This window comes from Macaca mulatta, chromosome 4, assembly GCF_049350105.2.
Source record: "Macaca mulatta isolate MMU2019108-1 chromosome 4, T2T-MMU8v2.0, whole genome shotgun sequence".
Classification (NCBI taxonomy): Eukaryota; Metazoa; Chordata; class Mammalia; order Primates; family Cercopithecidae; genus Macaca; species Macaca mulatta.
In genome coordinates this window covers 182,729,196-182,747,443 of record NC_133409.1, presented here as the reverse complement: position 1 = coordinate 182,747,443, position 18,248 = coordinate 182,729,196, and the positions used below count along the sequence as shown (strand labels likewise).

The following is an 18,248-nucleotide window of genomic DNA, read 5'->3' as shown; positions in this document are numbered from 1 at the left end:
GTGCTGCTGGAATATGAGAAGCACTAGGTACCATGACTGTTGCTGCTACAGCCCATCCAGCTGTAGAACTGACTTTGGGGTGAGACTGAACGAGATCTATGGGGTTAGAAAAAGCCAGGGGGTAGGAGTGGACAGAGACACAGTGTGGAAAGAAATAAAAGAGAGGAAGATGTTCATACTTCATATTCCGTCAATTCCTCCCAACGGCTGATTCTACTGAGGCAAGAAAACCACCATGAGTGTGGAACATGGCACCCCACGGCAAGGCTGTACTGTCAGGACCCAGGGCCCACTTGAAGAGACTCCCCCAAAGGGGGCACAACTAAATAAAAAAAAAAAAAAAAACCTACTACAATGAATTGAAGCTTATCAAATTTTGTTTACATCATGACTTCATAAAGGTAATCAAAAAATAAAAAATACCTTAGTAATGACCTTTGAGAAATACTAGGAAACCAACTCATTCTGAAAACTGCTAACTAATCAGGCATCTATCCTGCCCCTCCTGTGTACTTCAGAGCTTAATGAAAAAAATTTATTTAGTGTTCCAGCTAACAATTATTATTTTCAATTTCTAATAAGAAATAGATTATGAAAACAATTACCAGTGGTGCTATAACCATTGGATGAAAAGTTTATGGTGAACTTTTAAAGGTATACCAAGCTGGTAACACTTGAACTCAATTTTCAATCTTATCATCAAAAACAGAGACAACCAAACATAAGGCATCTCCTGATGGAAGTAAACAACACAAAATCAAACCTCAAACTGATAGCTTCCTTATTAACCACAAATTTATAGGAAACACAAGGGACAGAGGAACAGGTTAAATGACACCATGAGGAAGCTATCTGAAAAATCTAGAATGTGAGAAAATCTACAGAACAAAGAACCCAATTTATTCAGCTAAAGATGGGTGGGTAACAGGGAAACAACCACTTCGCTGAGCACCAACAGTGACTCGAAAGAGGTTTATTTTTCTTAATTAAGAGACATATCAACCAAAAGTAATGTGTAGACCTTGACTGAATCCTGATATGAACAAACTGTCTAAAACGCTTCTATGAGAATTTGAACATTGACTAAATATCTGATAAAATTAAGGAATTACTGTTAACTTTTTCCAGATGTAATAATGGTATTATGATTATGTTTCTTTAAAAAAAAAACAGTCCTTATCTTATGTGTGTATGGATGAAATGATCTAATATCTGGGATTTACTTCAAAATAACAGATCTCAGAGGTAGTGGGGAGCCCAGGGGCACAGCAAACAAGATTGGTCATGAGATGATTGCTGCTGAAGTTGGCCAACAGGTCAACTGGATTTGTCAGACTGTTCTGTTTGGATATATGTCTGAAAATTTCCATAACTGAAAGTTTTTAAATGACTTGGACTGTTTATTTGTACAATAGTATGTTAGTTCACCCTGATGCCAAACAGCATAGTTTATAGCTATCAATTTAATACATAATAAATACTTTAGCAGATAAGACATGCAATGAAGAAAATATGTAGGCCATGGGTCATCTTGAAGTTAATAAATTTCACATTTAAGACCATTTGAGCCAAAATCTAGCTTTATTGGAAAATGCTTGGCAGACCAAGAAACTATAACCAAATGTCTAAAGCATTGTACAAATGGTTTTATAGCACTGACTCTAATATATCAAACAGCTTATAAATGAGAAGAAAATGTCTGAAAACAAGGAAGTTTAATGAAACTGTGTTTTTTTTTTTAAAAGATGACTGATGAAAATTATACTCCTTTAGAAAATATAAAATCGCTTTTTGCTTTAAATAGATTAAATACAAGACTATTGACATCTACCTCTAAGCTTTTTAAATGTAATTAAGAGTAGTCCTAGGAACTGACAGTTTTCCATCAGAGTTCAGTAAAGAAAAAAAGATTATTGACTTAGGCTTCTTTCTTCAGAGATGAAGTCCACTCAGTTGGTATCCATTTTGATCGAGGCAGAAGTCGGAAAGTGCCCAAGTACTCAATGACAAGGACACAGGAACGCCGTGAGGGATGGGTGGGTGACAGGGAAACCGCCACCCACTGGGCACCAACACCCATAGTCCACACTCGGAGATGAAAACAGATTCTAAAGTGTCCCAACGAACAGCACTAGGAATATGATGCTCATGACGGCACCCTTAAAATTCTGTGGGGGCTCAAAGAGTCTTTAGAATAAAGAAGAAAGGTAGAACTACATTTAGGAGATCTTTGGTGTTACAAGTATTTTATAATATTTGAATTCTTTTTTTTTTTTTGAGACATGGTCTCAGTCTGTCACCCAGACTGGTGTGCAGTGATGGGATCTTGGCTCACCATGCCTTCATCTCCCAGGCTCACATGATCCTCCCACCTCAGCCTCCTGAGTAGCTGGGACCACAGGTATGTGCCACCATGCCCAGCTAATTTCTGTGGTTTTTTGTCGGGATGGGGTCTATGTTGCCCAGGCTGGTCTCTAACTCCTGGGGTGAAGTGATCCACCTACCTCAGCTTCCCAAAGTGCTGGGATTACAGATATGAGCCACCATGCCTGGCCTCGAATTCTCTGTAAATGGGCGGGAGGGGGTCCACGTTATTTGTGGTTATTTATCCTAATTAATAATTAATAAACCAAAGTTCTCTTTTTGACGTTTATTGAATAAAAAATAGTTGACTCAATTTGACTTTCTGTTGAAAATAACTATTAATTTACCAAGGGTAAATTTAGTATTTTATTGATGTTATTTTCACCTATCATTATGGCTTGAGTAAGCCTTACCAAGGCATTAACCAATCAACTAATAACTGAATACATCTATTACTGGATGCTTACTCCAAGCCAGGTGCCTTGCTAGTCACGGATACAGAGAGGAGACACCAGCAGGAGGGTTCACATCCAGACAGGTGGACCAGAGAACAGTGTGTGGGGAGTGCTGAGCTGGGCTGGGCTCAGGTGAAGTGATGGTGCAGCAAGTGTCTCCAGGCCTCAGGCAGGTCTGAGGGGATGAAAGGAAGGTCACGTGAAGGCAGCGGTGTGCTTGAGGGCATCTGGGAGAGGGAATGCTAGGTCTTTGAGGACTAGCAATGGCCCAGTGTGGACTGAGTGTAGACGACCAGGAACGGCTCGTATGAAGAGATGAGGCTTCAGAGCTAAGCAGGTCAGCACATGACCAGTACTAAAACTGTTTTCCTCCAAAGGCTAGGGACCATTACATGACTGTGAGGAAAGAAGAAACCTGAACAAAAATGAATTTTGAAAGAATATTTCAGCAGGATTTGAGGGTGTGAGACTGGAGAGGAAGACATCAGATAGGGAAAAAAAAATCTGTTCTGATAGGTAACATCTGAAAATCTACATCTGACAGGTAAGATAAAGAAACCTGACAGGTAAGAGATGGGATGGAGCTATCCAGAAAGTGATATTTAGAGCCTCTGCCGGCCAAGGGGGTGTGTCCAAGTGCTACCAGTTCGGTGTCTTTCAAATGGAGAACACTCAGGGCACACTCCTGAGATGAGTACCCTGGCTCCACGGACGCTGAAGAACACGAGTGCTTACCAACTTGGTCAAGTGAGAATGCAGTGCTTCCCTCCTACACAGCACTGTCGGCTTCTCTGTTTATGCCTCAAACCTGGAAATCAGAAACTGCCATGTGAACATGGCATGTGGAGACTGCCTTGTATAGAACAGACGTGGTAATATTTGCTGACTTTATGAATGAAAAACAAATGTCCTTTCTATCTGTACATGAAGTATTTCATAGACACTGAGTATACATATTAGGAGATTAATTTCACTTTATTCTACTCTTGCTGTTCCAAACATGTATATTTTCATATCTGTGAATTCAGGTTAGACTAAGTTTAAACAGGGCAATGAATGTATGGCTTATTTTGGCAGGTGACAAAGTATAATTAGGTCTTTAAAAAAAATTGTTTTCTGAGACAGGGTCTCTCCCTGTTGCCCAGGCTAGAGTGCGGTGGTGCAGTCATAGCTCGCTGTAACGCTGAAGCCCTGGCCTCAGATGACCTTATTGGTGATATCACCAACTCATATGACTAAAATGCACCTTTCTAAATTCCTTTAAAAATGTTCAATGGGGAATGGAAAACTACCTCTATTTTGTGCTGAACTGATAATGCGAATACAATGTTATTATTTGAAGGTGATGTCTGTGGTAGTATGAAGGTGTGGGTGGGGTGCAGAGCTGAACTAAGACATTACAATTTAAGTTTATCTAAATGCTTCAACCAAAACTGAAAAAAGCAGCAAAGGGAGGAGAACTTGAAGTTTAATTATGTTAAACAGAGGGCGTAGCTCTGCTTATGGATTTATTTTTTTATTGATAGAAAAGCAAGAGCAATATATGTTTAGTGGAAAGAAAAATGTCTTAGAATCCTTGTTTGGTCATTCCTTAGGACATTTATTACGGGGAAGAACCACCAGACTCGGCAATGACTGTAATTACGCAGAGGTGTCATCTTGTAAAGAAGTCAGCGTGGCTCCTGCCTCTGGTCGTCCCATGACTACCAAATACCATGGCACACCTTCATCTACGGAACAAACCTGCACGCTCTGCACATGTGTCCCAGAACTTAAAGGAAAATGAAATAAAATAAAACAAACATTTCAAACATTAAAAAAAGAAATAAACCCTACTTGGTCATAATGAATTAGTGTTCCACTGTATGGACAATAGTGCTTTGATCTGCTAAAAATAATTGTTAGAATTTTTTGTTCCAATGTTCATGAGGAACACTAGTCTGTAATTTTCTTTCGTTGTAATGTTCTTGTCATATTTTTGATTTGGGGTTTTGTAGGTTTCATAAAATGAGATTGAATATGCTTCCTATTATATTTTCTGATAAAGTCTGTAGAAAATTGGTATTGTTTATTCCTTAAATGTTACATAGAACTTATCAGTAAAACCATATGGACTTGGAATTTTCTACAAAGAAAGGTCTTTGATTGTGAATTCAACTTAATAAATATAGACATTTTTCTACATTCAATCATCTTTTAAAAAATGAAAAATCAAAACCCAAAAAGTTTGTCTTTTCTATTTTTCCCACATATCAACCATTTCTGATACTTTTTTCTCCTTCCTTTAGATTCAAGTTTCCATCTAGTGTGTTTCTTCGGCTGCATCCCTCTGTGCCTTCTGCAGAAGTGCTGGGCACCTGCCGCAGCAGTCGTGGACAGCCCTCAGATCTGGCTGGTGCAAGCTCCCCTCCTGTAGGGGTTCAAGCACCCCCTCCAGTCTGTCTGCTTTTGATGGCTCTCCAGTGCTTCTCACAGCTGGTTTCTATATTCTGTGTAGAGTTCAATTTTTAACTGTGGAAGGGTTAGTCTGATAAGTTCTTCCTCTATTACTGAAACCAAAATTCCTCTGAAGGTTGTACTTTTTATTCTGTGGCAGTTCTGATTAAGAAAACATGCTACATTTTGTCATTAATTTTAGGATAGTTCAATCACGGGCTTACATAAAGGCATTGTAGAAACTTTTTAAGTGTAAGATAGTGCTACTACTAAGCTAACTTTATTAGGTTTTTCTTCATAAATTTAGCCAAAGTGGAACGTATTCCATTTTCAAATGTCTAACATAATGTTGAACATCGTTCAATGAGTGTTCTTGCAATGACTAAAGGCTTTCCTCTAGACTGACATGAAGACATGATGGTTATAAGTGAGCAACTGGGATTCCTGAAAATATCAGGAAGAACTGTCAAATGACTTGCTGAAACCTAAATTCAGCACGTATGCCATTTTTCTGTCACATCAAGTGTGTGTCCAAGAAGAAAATGAGTGAGTATTGTATGTGCCTGTTGTCTGTGGCATGCTGTCTCCATGAAGTTTTTCATTTCTTTAAAATATAGAAATTTCTTTTTTAAAAATAAAAATACATCTATTCCTCCCCAATATTTTTAAAAACAAAATTTTAAAGTAGAAAATTAAAGTTTTCTAGCATGCTCCTTCCTACCCCCTTTCAAGATATGTTTATGCATGTCAAATTGTACATATGAAATTGACACACTGTCTTTTTCAATAAAAATGAGGAAAGAATGAATGCATGTTTCCTTAACCAACATTTTCTACCAATATATGGACAGTCCCCCCATTATCCGTCTCATCCATTATAAAGAAAGCATAGTATTTGTTTAGATATATAATACATTATTTAGCCAATTCATTATTAATGGGCATTCAGGTAGTTTTTCAGATTCTGCATATATTAAAAAAATGCTTCAATAAATATCACTGCACATAATTCTTTACTTACTTCTGTAAAACTTTCCTTAAGATAAATTCTTAGAAACAAAACTTCTAAGTAAATTCTATACATATATATGTGTGCATACACACACACACACACACACGTGTATGTGTACAGCTGGGCCAATTTACACTCCTAGAAAGATGATGGAATAGTTTGTTTCTTTGTACCCTTGCCAAAAAGCAGGTATTATCAAGCTTTACAATATTTGTCAATCCAGAGGGTTTTAACAAAATGATACCCTAACGGTATTTTAAATTACACTCTTTGAGAATTGATTAATTTTATCCTATTTTTATATTTTATTGGCTGTATTAGTTTTTTTGTGAATTTCATGAACTTGCATCTATTCTACCAGCATATCTACCTTTTTCTTTGTGGATTTCTAATAGAGGCTGTTTGCTGTCTAGCAACACAGCACAATGCCTAAAATTAAGGGCTGCCTGGATTTGAACTTGGAACCCCTACCCCACCACTTCCAAGCTACATGACCTTGAGCAAGCCACTTAAGCTCTTTGTGCTCAATGACTTCATCTATAAAATGAGAAAAAAAATACGGCTTACTCCTTGAAGTGTTGTTATACAGATTAAATCAGGTGATTTACGCAAAGCCCTCTGCCATGTACATGGTATATGGGCGATAAATGCTGACTACGTCACTAAACATGTACATAGTAATGTGTGTGTATAAACGCATGTGTAAGGCATATATGCATGTATAAATTCACATATACATGTAACATACAACTTATTTTATAGGGACCCCAAAACATTTTAATGATCCATTTTCTCAGAGAGCTACATTAAACTTTGAGGTCTGTCTGTAGTTTCCGCATTTTTTGAAAATCAAACAAAAATTACAATTTCTCCTTATCTCCATTCTTGTAGCATTTTTCTTATTCTCTAGAAATTCTACACTGGACCTGAGCTTTGAATGATTTAAGTTACAGGATGCAAGAGATAACCTGATTGCTCAATGTCTCTCGTAAAATTCAGTGAAAACATCTGCAAGACACATTCCAAAAGGCAGAGATCTTAAAATTCAACAAACATGGACTTGAGAAGAGCTGTGCTTCCGCCTCTGTCTCCATAATTAGATTTACATTTTCTTTCTCTTCAATTTGCTGGAATGTGCTGCTTGGCATACTGCTCGGACAACACACAAGCCTCGCTCGCTGACGGAACTAACTGTGCGCCCCAAGCCTGTGCTCTGGCGCATCTGAGGGGTGGGAGGTCACTCTACTCTAGGTTATATGCATCATACATGCAAGCAACCAACTCCGCTGTTAGTTTTAGAATGGTCCTAGACATACTCATGTCACAAATTATGTAAAGTTTTCCCTTTCCCAATTTCAATTACTATAATTAATATAAGAGCACTTGAATTAAAAATCAGTTCACTATTTACCTATAGAAAATGATTAAGTTTAAATTCACTTAGTAAACACCTTTAAATAATATATATTAATTTAAATTTTTATGACTATTTGACAGAAAAAATAGTTAAAACCAGTATTTAAGAGAAACTTAAAGAAATACTTTTTTCTTATTTAATGTTTCAAAGACATGAACTTCAATGTGTATTTGTAAATAAAGACCAACAGTATTCTTAATTTATTTAACATTTATAAAATTCAAATACTAAGAACTCTTAATAATTGTGGATAACAGAACAATTAAAATCTTAACAGCAGTTCTGTGACTCAGAACTAACCAGAATAATCTTTACTGACATATACACAAATAAAGAGGTGACACCAATTTAAATATCCAACGGTAAGATTTTAAAAAACATAGCTATGGCTTTAACGGTATCTCTTCTTGAATCATGAAATTAATCAACTGGATTTTTTTTTTAATCACTACATACAGTATCGGAACTAAATTTATTGGTAACTATAGCAATAAGTAATCAGTTACCCATATGATTTGCAAAATTCAGTTTCTGAAGAAGAAAACTCTGAAGATAATACTAAAGTTGTTAATTGAAATTATTTTGGAAGATTAATAGTCAAACTATTTTGGTTGTTCACTTTACACCAGGTCTCAACTTAAGTCAGCTTTAAACAAACTAAAAATCACTATATGACTATGCAAGGCTGAGGTTCAGTTAGTAATCATGAAGTCAAAACTACATAAAGAACAGAACTAAATAGAGCTTATAAAAGTGAAACGAGCACCGACAACTTCTACGTGTTTTTGGCATCTGAGAAAGAGTCAATAAATTGCTGACAGTATGGTGTTATGTGTCATTTGCTTATGAAAGTTTATCTTAAGAAAAAAACAAAACCAAAAAACGAAGTTATGTTTAAAAAAAAAAAAGCCTCACCACTCAATGTCACACAGCCAGAAGAATCTTAATTTTGTATTGAAGATTATCTGAGGTTACAGACTCTTATTAAGATCAATCTCAGGATTACATTTAGGCTCTGATCCTAATTCACAACAGAGGCTTGCACTAGTTCAATGTTAATGGCTGGAAAACATGAAGGTCATAGAGAAAGGACTCTGGGTACCTTAAATAAATCCAGTGAGGACTTGGAAATTCACTGGATGCAGCAGAAACCGAAGATCCCCGGGAGTCTGGCACTGCCTGCCGCTGACCGCCCCCCCGCGCCCTGGTTACTGCTCGCTGAAGTGCCACAGGATCCACAGCCACGTGACGATGGCCAGCAGCCCCTGCACTGAAGTACTGTGACCTAACGCCGCCCTTCAGGGAACGGGCCTTCAGAGATGTCTATTTTCCCAAGACACCTTGGGGCGGGTGGATGGGAAAGGCCTGCCCTCCACCTGCAGACACTCTCGACGGCCCCGGCCGGTGTTCGGCAGACGCTAAAAAGCAGCAGGTCTGAGACAGGGCTGGCAAAGAAAAGTCTTCCTCTGCATCGGGGCAAATGAATCCTCTTTCTCAGTAACATTCCAAGATTTCAGTGACGACAGAGGAGAACCACTTTGTTGAGACTGAAACTGGCGGCCTGTTCTCCATTTTTATAGTAATCACTGAAGCGCAGGAAACTCAGAGTGGCTGTGCCATCGTTTTTTCTCTATTCTCAGAGAAATACCACAAATGATTTAATATTCTCAAATAAATACCACAAATGATTTAATATTCTCAAAGAAATACCACAAATGATTTAATAGCCTTGAACACAACCAAATAAGATAAGAATGATTTCAGAGTGAACAGTTAATGTCCTTACATGCGAATCACAGGAAAAGGTATGAACTTTAACAAAATTCATTTAAACTATTACCCAACAATAATTCAGTAATAGTTTAAATAATTAGACAGATAGAATTGCTGATGTGTTAGATGTGTAAACAGTTAATGTACTTACACGCTAATCATAGGGGAAGATATGAACTTTAACAAATTCATCTGAACTATTACCGAACAATGTATTACTTTTTGCACGGTGATGCATGTTGTTCAGTAAGAGTTTGAAGAGTTGAACAGATGGAACTGATGATGTGTTAGATGTGCCTGACAGTTGCATTTTAATTGAAACGCACTTGCTGAAATTTAGAAAGTGCACACAACTACCATATGAGAATTCACAAAGGACAAGAAAATGAGTACTCTAACTCATTTTAATTCGGCAAATATGAATGTCCACTGTGGACTGTTTATTAAAAAGTGAATCAGAAGAACAGTGGAAACTAGCACACCGTATGACGCACTTTCCTACCGAAAAAAATTTTGAGAAAAATCAGGCAAAAGCATACGGCAAACACTTGGAAGAGAAGGAGCAGCCAGCACATTTAGAAAGATGGTAGATTATTACAGAAAACTGCCAGTCTTCATTCACTCCACAAACACACACACAGCATCAGCTGAGTGCCAGAAACTGCACTGTGCTAAAATCTCTGAGAGCAAGAGACCCAAACGATGGCCTGTGCTGAGGGCTGAGGCTGTCCGGCAAGGAGGGAGATAACGACAACACATGTCCTGTGGGCACAGGGAGTTGTAGGAACTGCTCTGGGAACGATGGCCCTGTGCTGAGGGCTGAGGCTGTCCGGCAAGGAGGGAGATAACGACAACACGTGTCCTGTGGGCACAGAGAGTTGTAGGAACTGCTCTGGGAGCACCATGGATAGAGGTAGGCCAACACGACCTGGAGACATGCAGGGGATGGGCTGGGTGAGCTTCCAGAGGACACAGGGCCTGGAAGGGCAGGAGAGGTTAGGAGAGGGGGCAGAGGTGAGAGGGACTAGGCACAGGGTTCACAGTGCACGAAGCACCCAGCCTGCCGGCTGCCTGGGGGAGCTCGTGGAGAGGGAGGTAACTCAGAGCAAGCACAGGGAGTACTGCTGGCCCTCTGCATCTGTGGCCTCTGCATCTGTGGCCTCTGCATTTGTGGCCTCTGCATCTGTGGCCTCTGCATTTGTGGCCTCCCCAATGGTGGCTTCTGCATCTGTGGAGCCAACCAACCATGAATAGAAAATATTCCGAGGGAAAAACCAGTGGTTGCATCTGTACTGAACATGTACGAACTTTTTTCCTTGTCATCATTCCCTAAACAATACAGTATAACAACGATTCACAACACACTGGCATTGCATTAGGTGTTAGAAGCAATCTAGAAATGATTTAAAGCATACAGGAAGATGCGCGTAGGTTACATGCAAATATGACACCATTTCACACCAGGAACTTGAGCTTCTGTGGAATCTGGTAGCTGTGGGGATGCCACCTTGTCGAGAAGTCTGGGGTTAGCTTCCGGGAGAATGAGCCTCCCTGAAGGGTTTTCAGCAGGGGATGGAAAGGGTTCAATTTATATTTTAGAAGGATGAGCTTTTCAAAAAGGCAGAGGTTGAGTCCAGCTGGAGAGGGGCTGTGGGGCGGAGCACTGGGGCAGTGGGCAGGCTGCCAGGGCAGAGGTTGGCACAGCACAGCTTCCCAGGTTTTACTGTTATGAGAAGATACTGTAAGCATTTTAAGTAAGATACTGATAGAATCTGCCTTAGACTTTAAAAGGATGTACTTTGAGGGTATGAACTGAATGTGGTTTGGGCACAGAAAAGTGTGTGTACGGAAAAGCACAGGAGGAATAAAGGCTTGAATGACTGCCATGACTGTGAGCTCAGCAAATTCAGTAACTGTGGTCACATTAAGTAACTGTGGCTAATTTAATGATCCCGGTTTTTAGACTTTTGGCATCACTATATGTGAACACTATACAATAAAAACCAAAGGTGTTTAAACAGTAAACAATTTTTCATCGTTTAGTGTAAGCACTATACAATACAAACAAAAGGAGGTTAAAGTGATGAGTTAAAACAATGAAGTTACCAAACCTGTTAGCAACTCACTGGTGCATCTGCATCTGTGCATCCACGAAGAACCCGTGTCCGATACCAGCATGACCCCTTCTACACAAACCACTCCTCTACAAAAGTGCCAACCCGTGTCCGATACCATGTGACCCCTTCTACATAAACCACTCATCTACAAAAGTGCCAACCCGTGTCTGATACCAGCACGATCCCTTCTACACAAACCACTCCTCTACAAAAGTGCCAACCCGTGTCCGACACCAGCACGACCCCTTCTACATAAACTACTCTACAAAAGCGCCAACAGGCATCTTGGTTTTAGGTTTTCCGCATTTTTTCATACAAAGAAACAACTACTTGATCAATCAAAAGTTTGATTTGGAAAGCAATAGTTATTTTAAAAATATATATTTTAAGTGATTCAAGTGACTTTCATTTGAGATACAAAGATGATACTTGAAAAGTGTCATTCATCCTTCTGGGCTCCGTTCCCTTTGACAAATTCCTATAATAATCTTACTCCTACACACTTTTCTCCTATCCTTCGCCTTTACAGCCTCACTAATCAAGTCTTACATAGAAGTGACCAGATTTCTTCAATACGTTTTTTTGATGAGGTACACAAGGTCATTGCATGAAACTGTCACTCACAACCACTCTATTGTATCTATGTGAAAGACCGTAGGAAGCAGGAATGCATGACTGAAACGATCAATTGTTATACAGTATAATTAATTATTCTCTAGAATTTCAGAACAGCTTTAAGCCACTGAGTAATAATACAAAGTGTCCTAATTTCCAAACTATCCAAGAAATGGGTTTAAGTGAACAAAAAGTTAAAATCAAATTAATCTCTCACTCTCAGTAGATATGAGAAAAATGAGAATAAAATGAAAAGAATTCAAGCAGGTATCAATTGATAAAAGCATATCCACATATTACGCAAGAAACTTTGTTTACTTACCTGTTGGAGGTAGGCAGTCTTTCCAATCAAAATATCCCGCATAAATTCCAGGTTCTAAGGAGCCAACGATGGGATCTGCTTTCAACTCGATGTAATTTTCAAAGAGTCTTTGATCTAGTTCTTTCAGTGAGGCCATGCTAACCTAGAAACACGTAATGACGAGTATGAGTTGCCTATTTGAGGGTGATGGAAAAAGTAAAATAATGTTAACAATAAATACTTCAGACTATAATAAAAGCACTTATCAATCTTCCTACAAAAAATCGTGAATTTATTTTACATATTTTCAGTAACAAAGATCTCTTTTAGCATAGCTATTTTGCAAAAGAAAAAATAATCTCCATAGATGGACTATAGGTCATTGTATTAGTCTTGTTTTCACACTGCTAGAAAGAACTGCCCGAGACGAGGTAATTTATAAAGGAAAGACGTTTAACTGACTCAATGATGTTATGCATGGCCAGGCCGGGGAGCCCTCAGGAAACTCACAGTCCTGGTGAAAGGCAAAGTGGAAGCAAGGCACCTTCATCCCAAGAGGAAGGAGAAGGCAGCCAGAAGGAGAAGGGCCCAGCGGAAGGGGAAGAGCCCCTTATAAAACTGTGAGATCCCGCTAGAACTTACTATCACGAGAACAGCACGCGGGAAACTGCCACTATGATTCAATTACCTCCAGCTGGTCTCTCCCTTGACACGTGGGGATTATGGAGATTACAGATCAAGATGAGATTTAGGTAGGACAGAAAGCCTAACCCTATCAGTCATTTTTGAAAATACTAACCTCTCATTTCTGTAAGCAGAGCAAGAGGCATTATAGATACTAAATTGTAATAGCCAGTAAACTACAATTAAAAAGGAACCATTTAAAATTAAGCTACGTTTCTTCATATTAACTAATTTATTTGAAAGGCGTTACCAATAGAAAATAATCCTGCTCTGACACTCTAGCAACCCCAGTGCAGCTCCCCTGGCTTCTCCCTCCAGTTACAGCTCTGCCTGTGTGGCCTGCAGGTCAGGCCTTAGATTCTAAGGCAACTCCAGGCCAGATACAGGGCTCGCTGTCATGGGAAAAAAGAAACAGGAAGGACCCCATTAGAAAGTCCTGTCCTTGGCACGGTTCAGCTGCATGCGCTGTGGGCTCCTGATGGGAGTGGGAGCAGAAGAGGGTAAGGAGCTGGCATCGGCCCTATATGAGTGTGCCTGGTCTCACCAGCAGCCAGGAGGCCAGGAGTGGAAGACACGGGAGGCAGAGACCCAAGCATGGAGGATTGGGACGTCTGGGGTGTGGAGAATGTGTGGGCCCAGGTCACTCTGCAGGGGGCTGGTGGCTGTTCTGCTTCTGCAGCACTAGCCCAAGAGGGACAGGCTTCTCTCCAATGCCAGGCCTGAGCTGCAATAAACTGACAATGAAAAATAAACACACATCTAAGGAGTCAGCTGCTATGCACAGGAACACCCATCGAGCAGTGAAATTCAGCGGCAGAAGAGACAAGCAACAACTTGAACAGAAAAAATAAAGAAAACCCTTATGGAGATTAAAGTATAATACAAAACAAGATTTCTAGAGGTGAAACATATGACTTCCAAAGGTAGCAAATGAGTAGATTAACAGAAGGAACTACTGGTCACTGTTGAGACTGATCTGAAGTACAAGAACTACTTCAAAGCATAGAATAAAAATGTAAAGAGATGAAAATTATGAAGAACAAGACTAGAAGATAAATTCAGGAGTTCTTTTTTTTTTTTTAAATTTATTTATTATTATTATACTTTAAGTTGTAGGGTACATGTGCATAACGTGCAGGTTTGTTACATATGTATACTTGTGCCATGTTGGTGTGCCGCACCCATCAACTCGTCATTTACATCAGGTAGAACTCCCAATGCAATCCCTCCCCCCTCCCCCCTCCCCATGATAGGCCCCGGTGTGTGATGTTCCCCTTCCTGAGTCCAAGTGATCTCATTGTTCAGTTCCCACCTATGAGTGAGAACATGCAGTGTTTGGTTTTCTGTTCTTGTGATAGTTTGCTAAGAATGATGGTTTCCAGCTGCATCCATGTCCCTACAAAGGACACAAACTCATCCTTTTTTTAATGGCTGCATAGTATTCCATGGTGTATATGTGCCACATTTTCTTAATCCAATCTGTCACTGATGGACATTTGGGTTGATTCCAAGTCTTTGCTATTGTGAATAGTGCCGCAATAAACATACGTGTGCATGTGTCTTTATAGCAGCATGATTTATAATCCTTTGGGTATATACCCAGTAATGGGATGGCTGGGTCATATGGTACATCTAGTTCTAGATCCTTGAGGAATCGCCATACTGTTTTCCATAATGGTTGAACTAGTTTACAATCCCACCAACAGTGTAAAAGTGTTCCTATTTCTCCACATCCTCTCCAGCACCTGTTGTTTCCTGACTTTTTAATGATCGCCATTCTAACTGGTGTGAGATGGTATCTCATTGTGGTTTTGATTTGCATTTCTCTGATGGCCAGTGATGATGAGCATTTTTTCATGTGTCTGTTGGCTGTATGAATGTCTTCTTTTGAGAAATGTCTGTTCATATCCTTTGCCCACTTTTTGATGGGGTTGTTTGTTTTTTTCTTGTAAATTTGTTTGAGTTCTTTGTAGGTTCTGGATATTAGCCCTTTGTCAGATGAGTAGATTGCAAAAATTTTCTCCCATTCTGTAGGTTGCCTGTTCACTCTGATGGTAGTTTCTTTTGCTGTGCAGAAGCTCTTTAGTTTAATGAGATCCCATTTGTCAATTTTGGCTTTTGCTGCTGTTGCTTTTGGTGTTTTAGACATGAAGTCTTTGCCCATGCCTATGTCCTGAATGGTACTACCTAGGTTTTCCTCTAGGATTTTTATGGTATTAGGTCTAACATTTAAGTCTCTAATCCATCTTGAACTAATTTTCGTATAAGGAGTAAGGAAAGGATCCAGTTTCAGCTTTCTACTTATGGCTAGCCAATTTTCCCAGCACCATTTATTAAATAGGGAATCCTTTCCCCATTTCTTGTTTCTCTCAGGTTTGTCAAAGATCAGATGGCTGTAGATGTGTATTATTTCTGAGGACTCTGTTCTGTTCCATTGGTCTATATCTCTGTTTTGGTACCAGTACCATGCTGTTTTGGTTACTGTAGCCTTGTAGTATAGTTTGAAGTCAGGTAGCATGATGCCTCCAGCTTTGTTCTTTTGACTTAGGATTGTCTTGGAGATGCGGGCTCTTTTTTGGTTCCATATGAACTTTAAAGCAGTTTTTTCCAATTCTGTGAAGAAACTCATTGGTAGCTTGATGGGGATGGCATTCCTTAAGCTGATAAGCAACTTCAGCAAAGTCTCAGGATACAAAATTAATGTGCAAAAATCACAAGCATTCTTATACACCAGTAACAGACAAACAGAGAGCCAAATCAGGAATGAACTTCCATTCACAATTGCTTCAAAGAGAATAAAATACCTAGGAATCCAACTTACAAGGGATGTAAAGGACCTCTTCAAGGAGAACTACAAACCACTGCTCAGTGAAATAAAAGAGGACACAAACAAATGGAAGAACATACCATGCTCATGGATAGGAAGAATCAATATCGTGAAAATGGCCATACTGCCCAAGGTAATTTATAGATTCAAATTCAAGAGTTCTAACATGCAAAAAATAGAAATTTAAGTAAAGAAATATAAGCAGCTAGAGAAAAGGTATTAATTAAACAAGCAATAGGAGAAAATTTAACTGGATCTAAAGACAGACCCAAGTTTGCAACTTGAGTAGGCTTGCAGAGTGCCAGGCTAGACTGGTAAGACAGCCCACACATCTAGGCTGTTAAAGTTTCTAGTTTCTAATACATTTATTCTAAATAGAGAGAGAGAGAGAGTGCGAGAGACTGACTTTCAAACTTCTAGATCAAAAGAATAATTTACTTACAAAGAAGAAAGAACTGGTCTGACATAAGATTTCTCACATGCAATACTTAGAGCTGAAATCACTGGATTAAAATCTACAGGAACGAAAGAACAGAACCCAAGAATCCTGTTAGCCAGCATGTCATTCTCTTAACAGAGTCCAAGAAAGATATTTTTGGATATGCAAAGGTTCAAAGAGTATTTCACCCATGTAATGAGCAAGGGCTCCAACCTAAAATCAAATAAATCCGAACGCAGAAGACGCACTACTGAGGAAACAGTGACCGGCAGTAACTCTGCCCTTCTTCATCTCTCTCTCTCTCTAGCGTCTGTAACTCTGCCCTTCTTCATCTCTCTCTCTAGCGTCTGTAAACACAAACAGAAATAGACAATTAGACGCTCCCCAAGCATGTGAAATACAAGTGCTAAGTAAGATTTCTTCAAAGGGAGGAGGCATCCAAAAGGGAAAGACTAGTAACACCCAGCGAAGGGACACCATATCGAAATTTGTGAGAGGGAACCCGTGGCTAGACATTTATAGCTGAAAACGTCTTCAAAGAAAGGTTTAAAAGGAGAAAAACTTAAACCACTGCTCTAATTTTCTGCCCCAAGTATCTAAAAAAAGAGAAAATTAAACCCAAAGAAAATAGAAGGAAAAGATAAAGAACAGAAATAAATTTTTTAAAAGGCAAATATTAAAGAAAACTACCAATGCTAAAAATAGGTTCTTTGAAGATAAAAATCAAAATGATTAGCCAGGCATGGTGGTGCACATCTGTGGCCCCAGCTACCTGGGGAGAGAATCACTCTAGCCCAGGGGATCGAGGCTGCAGTGTGTTATGATTGAACTACTGCACTCCAGTCTGGGTAACACAGAAAGACCCTGCCTCTTAAAAATTTTGAAAATTTTTTAAAATTAAAAAGGAATAATAACAAAAATGATAAGCTCCTGGGCAATACTGAAGAAGAAATAAAGACAAAAACTCGTATGTCGCCAAGAACAGAAATGAAAAAAAAAATTCCTATAGATCCTGAAGATATTAAAATGATAGTAAAAGGACATTATAGTTTTATACCATCAAGTCTTGACAACAGAAAGGAAACTGCTAATCTCCTGAAAAACACAACCTTCAAAAACTGGCACAACTAGTCCTATATTTATTAAACTAATTGAATCCATTATAGGCAAGGGCTTGACAGTGAAAACCTCCAGGTCCAGGTGGTTTCACTGGAGATGCTACCAAGGGTGTAAGGAAGAAGTTACAGCACACACAAACATTTTCATAGAATAGAGGCTGAAAGCATTTCCTATTTTGTTTAAAGAAGCCAGTATAACCGTAATATCCAAACTGAGCAAGATATTATGAGAAAAAAATTCACACCAATAGCCTTCATGAACAAAGACATAAAAATCCAAACAAACTATTTGCGAATAAAATAAATAAATTTTAAAAATATATCACGCAGAAGCCATATTTTTTCAACAGATGAAGAAAAAGCACTTGAGAAAACTTTCATGATAAAAATTCTCAGTAAACTAAGACCAGAAAGAAAATCCGCTGTGTAAACGGCATCTGCAAAACGGTACAAATAGAGAATGCCTTCTCCAGAAGATCAGGAATAATGCAAGGTTGTCCCCTTTCACCACTTATTTCAAGATTATACCCGAGGTCCTAGTCCATGAAATCCAGCAAGAAATAATACCAAAAAAAGAAGAAGCAAAACTGTCTTTATTAACAGAAGACATGATCATGTATTTAGAAATTATAAGCAGGTTGACAAACTAATGGAATAAGCAAATTTACTGAAGTAGCAGAGTCAATAACA

The 18,248-nt window shown here is 38.9% G+C and overlaps 1 protein-coding gene across 10 annotated transcripts in view; it reads right to left on the bottom strand.

Annotated features, from left to right (window-relative positions):
* EXOC2 (exocyst complex component 2) overlaps nt 1–18,248 on the bottom strand; it is a 209,956-nt gene that overhangs the window by 30,204 nt on the left and 161,504 nt on the right. For all 10 annotated transcript variants that reach the window (XM_015135401.3, XM_015135397.3, NM_001266944.1 and 7 more), the window contains 1 exon segment: nt 12,512–12,653. In XM_015135401.3, the coding sequence (XP_014990887.1) occupies nt 12,512–12,653 (142 nt within the window).